Source organism: Carex rostrata, chromosome 22 (assembly GCF_964058835.1).
Source record: "Carex rostrata chromosome 22, lpCarRost1.2, whole genome shotgun sequence".
NCBI classification, from domain to species: domain Eukaryota; kingdom Viridiplantae; phylum Streptophyta; class Magnoliopsida; order Poales; family Cyperaceae; genus Carex; species Carex rostrata.
The window spans coordinates 2,877,046-2,880,837 of NC_135939.1; the positions used below are offsets into that span (position 1 = coordinate 2,877,046).

At 36.8% G+C, this 3,792-nt stretch overlaps 1 protein-coding gene across 1 annotated transcript; it reads left to right on the forward strand.

The window, feature by feature from the left end:
• Window positions 1-455: 455 nt before the first annotated feature.
• Window positions 456-3,474, forward strand: LSMT-L (Rubisco methyltransferase family protein). Its single transcript, XM_078323669.1, has 6 exons — window positions 456-945; window positions 1,055-1,083; window positions 1,559-1,770; window positions 1,916-2,038; window positions 2,168-2,572; window positions 3,096-3,474. Exons 1-6 carry the CDS (start codon window positions 494-496, stop codon window positions 3,306-3,308), a joined length of 1,434 nt encoding a protein of 477 aa, XP_078179795.1. The 5' UTR covers window positions 456-493; the 3' UTR covers window positions 3,309-3,474.
• Window positions 3,475-3,792: the final 318 nt, after the last annotated feature.

A 3,792-nucleotide genomic window follows, 5' to 3' on the forward strand; every position in this document is an offset into this window, starting at 1 on the left:
TAACAATTTTAATAGGTCAAATTAAAGTAGAAAAAAATCTATTAAGATAATAGGTAAGAATCAGATATAGATAAATCAATTCTTAATGAATTATCATCTCTAAGTCATTAACTTGTGGATTCAAATCTGCTAGAAAAAGAGTATCCTCCTATTCTTCTATCAAAATCGTTCAAAATTAATCACACGGCTTCAATTATATCTGAATTGTTTTAATAAATTATATTGATATAAAAGAAAATTAATAGTTAAAGTTGTGTGATCAATTTTGAACGGTTCGAATAGAAAAATAGGATAGTGCTCATTTTCTTGAGAAAATGAGCAAATTTGAATCCATCAACTTGTGATACAATTTACACATGGCTTCTGTACCATAGAACCTGTATTTGAAATTTTTTTCTTTTGATGAGAAAAATATCTCCATGTTACGTCTTCGAATCCAAAAAATATCCATTTTGCCTCTCTGTCTCAGGCTCTCAGCTATCCATTCAGAAAAATGGCACTGCCTCGCATCATATCTCCACCTCGTCTCTTATCTCCTACAATTCTCTCCTCCCAATTTCGGAAAAAACTCCCTCGCGCCATTGTCCAATCCAAGGAGAGCGCCCCCTCACTCCTCTCCGAGTCATCCCTCGTCGACTTCTCCAATTGGCTGGTCTCCAGAGGCGGAGTGGCTCCCTCTGTCAAGCCGGGCCTGGTGCCAGAGGGGTTAGGTCTGATTGCACAGAGAGATATCTCAAGAAACGAGGTGGTGGTGGAGGTGCCTAAGAAACTCTGGATTGATGCCGACTCAGTTGCCACGTCAGAAATCGGTCAGTTCTGCGGTGGCCTCAGGCCATGGGTTTGCATTGCATTGTTCCTATTAAGAGAGAGAGAACTTGGCGATGCTTCACCATGGAAACCGTACCTGGATGTTCTCCCTTCCTCTACTGATTCCACCATCTTCTGGTGAGTTAGCAGAATTTTAAAATTTATTTGTAGAAAATGGGTTGTTTTAGTTGGTACTTGGTAATTAGAATTTTAATGTGTGTGTAATTTTTTTGTGGTTCCAGTGCAGGTCAGAAGAGGAGCTTTCTCAGATACAAGGTAAATCAAATTTGTTCCGGTGCAAGTCTCACTTGGTTACTGTTTCATGCCATGATTTATTAATCGCAAGATGGATGGAAATCCAAGTCAAATTTAGGTGGAATGAACTATTTCTACTGAAAGATTAATCACCAAAATTACTAATTCAGCATTACTGCTGAGTTAGATTTTTGTCTGATGGTAGGATCAAAATGGTACAAATTAGAATGCTTAGGGTAAATGTACGTAAACTTCAAAAGTTTCAGCACCCAAAAGAAGAACTTGATGATATTTCAAGGACCATTTGTGTATCTTACTCATTTAGTTAATAGAAAATCAATGAAATATATGTATGGTTTTTGGTTTATATCATTTAATTAATTTCTACCAGTAACATATTAAATTAGGAGTTGCTTGGCACACCCAGGTAAATTTTTCGGGCTAGAATGTCACTTGCATCTATACAATGATAATCTATTTTTTTTGTTTTCTTTAGGAACACAATTATTGAGCACAACTATTGGTGTGAAGGAGTATGTGCAAAGTGAATTTGCCAAGGTGGAAGAAGAAATAATACTTAAAAACAAAAATCTTTTTTTGGGCTCCATAACATGTGATGATTTCTTGTGGGCGTTTGGAATACTGAGATCAAGAGCATTTTCACGCTTGCGTGGCGACAACCTTGCTCTTATCCCATTTGCTGATCTCGTAGGTTCTTCAATCACTTCTAAAGTTTTTTGTTGATAAAATCAATTATTCTCAAGTAAAAAAGTAGTTTGTATTCTGTGCTTTACAGGCATATAAGGGTTTCTCTCTTATGTTTACTTCTTTTAAAAGTACTTTGATGTAACAGATTAATCACAACCCAGCAATTACTTCAGAAGATTTAGCATGGGAGATCAAAGGGAAAGGTCTTTTTGGGAGGGACCAGGTTTTCTCGTTGCGGGCCCCACTCCTTGTAAAGTCCGGAGAGCAGGTGAATTTCGCACATGAATAGTTTATTAGGCTTAATTGGATGCCTCTGATGAATATAAAATTAAGCAAATGGTGCCTTGCCACTTTTTTCCCCCAATTGTATTAATTGACCACAAGATACCTCTGACAGGTATGCATCCAATATGATCTGGAGAAGAGCAATGCAGAGCTGGCACTAGACTATGGCTTCATTGAATCAAACCCAAACCGGGAAGTGTACACTCTCACACTAGAGATCTCTGAATCAGATCCTTTTTATGGCGACAAGCTTGACATAGCTGAATCCAATGGTCTCGGGGAGACTGCATATTTTGACATAGTATTAGGTCATAGCCTGCCATCTCAACTGCTCCCCTACTTACGCCTGGTTGCGCTTGGTGGAACTGATGCTTTTCTTTTAGAATCAATTTTCAGAAATGCTATATGGGGCCACCTTGAGTTGCCTTTGAGCCATGAAAATGAGGAGGCGATTTGCCGTGTTGTGAGAGATGCATGCAAGAATGCTCTATCTGCCTATGCTACTTCTGTTGAAGAGGTAACAGCGATTTTAGTTAAGCCTTATGTAGAAGAGGCAACACTGATTTTAGCTAAGCCCAAAAGCGAGTAGCAGCAATAGTCATTTGCAAGAAGTATCACATTCATTTGTACACATAAGCAGAGAGCACCCATAAATTATTATTTGCAACAAAATGCTTTATGATTGGACAAGTAAAATGCTTATTGAATCATTCCTTGTCTTTGGAATGTTATTTTTTCAAGAAAATTCGATCTCCCGCTGTCTTCTCAAGACCACCTTTGTTTCAATTTTCTTCTCATGAAAGAAGTGAATATGGTTAGGGTGTCAGAAAATAACAAGAAAAAAAAAGAAGGGGAAGGAATTCAATTTGACAAGAGATCATTCATATAAATCTGCTAAAGTTACACCGACTTGTAATCTTCTCTTTTCTTTTTCCGAACTCACAGATAGTCATGTTTTTCCCAATTAGCATTCAAAAGCTCAGATTAAATATAATTTTTTTCTTTCTGAAATTCTCAAAGATTGAAATTTTTAAATGCAGGATGAAGGGCTTATGGAAATTGGCAATTTGGATCCCAGGATGCAAATAGCCGTTGGGGTGAGAGCTGGTGAGAAGAAGGTGCTTCAGCAGATAGATAGTATTTTCAAAAACAGAGAGTTGGAATTGGATGGATTGGAATACTATCAGGAAAGGAGGCTCAAGGATTTGGGTTTGGTTGGGGATAATGGTGAGATTATTTTCTGGGAATCATGATACGTACAATGATTATAGGCTTTGCCGCTTGTAAGCTATATTATTAATATTGTAGATGACCTTCAAATGTTACATTTTTAATATTTTGCTGCTTTCATGTTACTCTGAATGTGGATCATTTTCTTTTTTAAATAAAGATGAGATAATAATTGTGTTTTAAAAAAAATCGAGTGTGTTAGGTACGTCAAGTATTAAAGTTGCTGCTGCCTATTTCCATGGAAAATGAATTCTATAAGACTGGATTAAAAAATTTATGATACTTCCATCAGCGTTATCCAACGGGTACGAAATAATCTTTACCCGTACTCATACCTGTTTATTTAACGAAAAAAAATTCTTATCCATACCCATATCTAATAAGTTAACAAAACAAAAAAAATCTTATCAATATCCGTCTTATCAAATATATTCTGATAAGGTAAACGGGTAAACGGGTGTCATTGACACCTCTCCCTTTGATCTACAGTTGGCCCAGAAAAGCCTC

What these genes read in the sequence shown, in the direction of transcription:
- LSMT-L (XM_078323669.1), top strand. Translation starts at nt 494, where the DNA reads ATGGCACTGCCTCGCATCATATCTCCACCTCGTCTCTTATCTCCTACA. An exon ending in GGAGCTTTCTCAGATACAAG is followed by an intron (nt 1,084 to 1,558) that starts GTAAATCAAATT and finishes TGTTTTCTTTAG; the next exon opens with GAACACAATTATTGAGCACA. An exon ending in ATGCTACTTCTGTTGAAGAG is followed by an intron (nt 2,573 to 3,095) that starts GTAACAGCGATT and finishes TTTTAAATGCAG; the next exon opens with GATGAAGGGCTTATGGAAAT.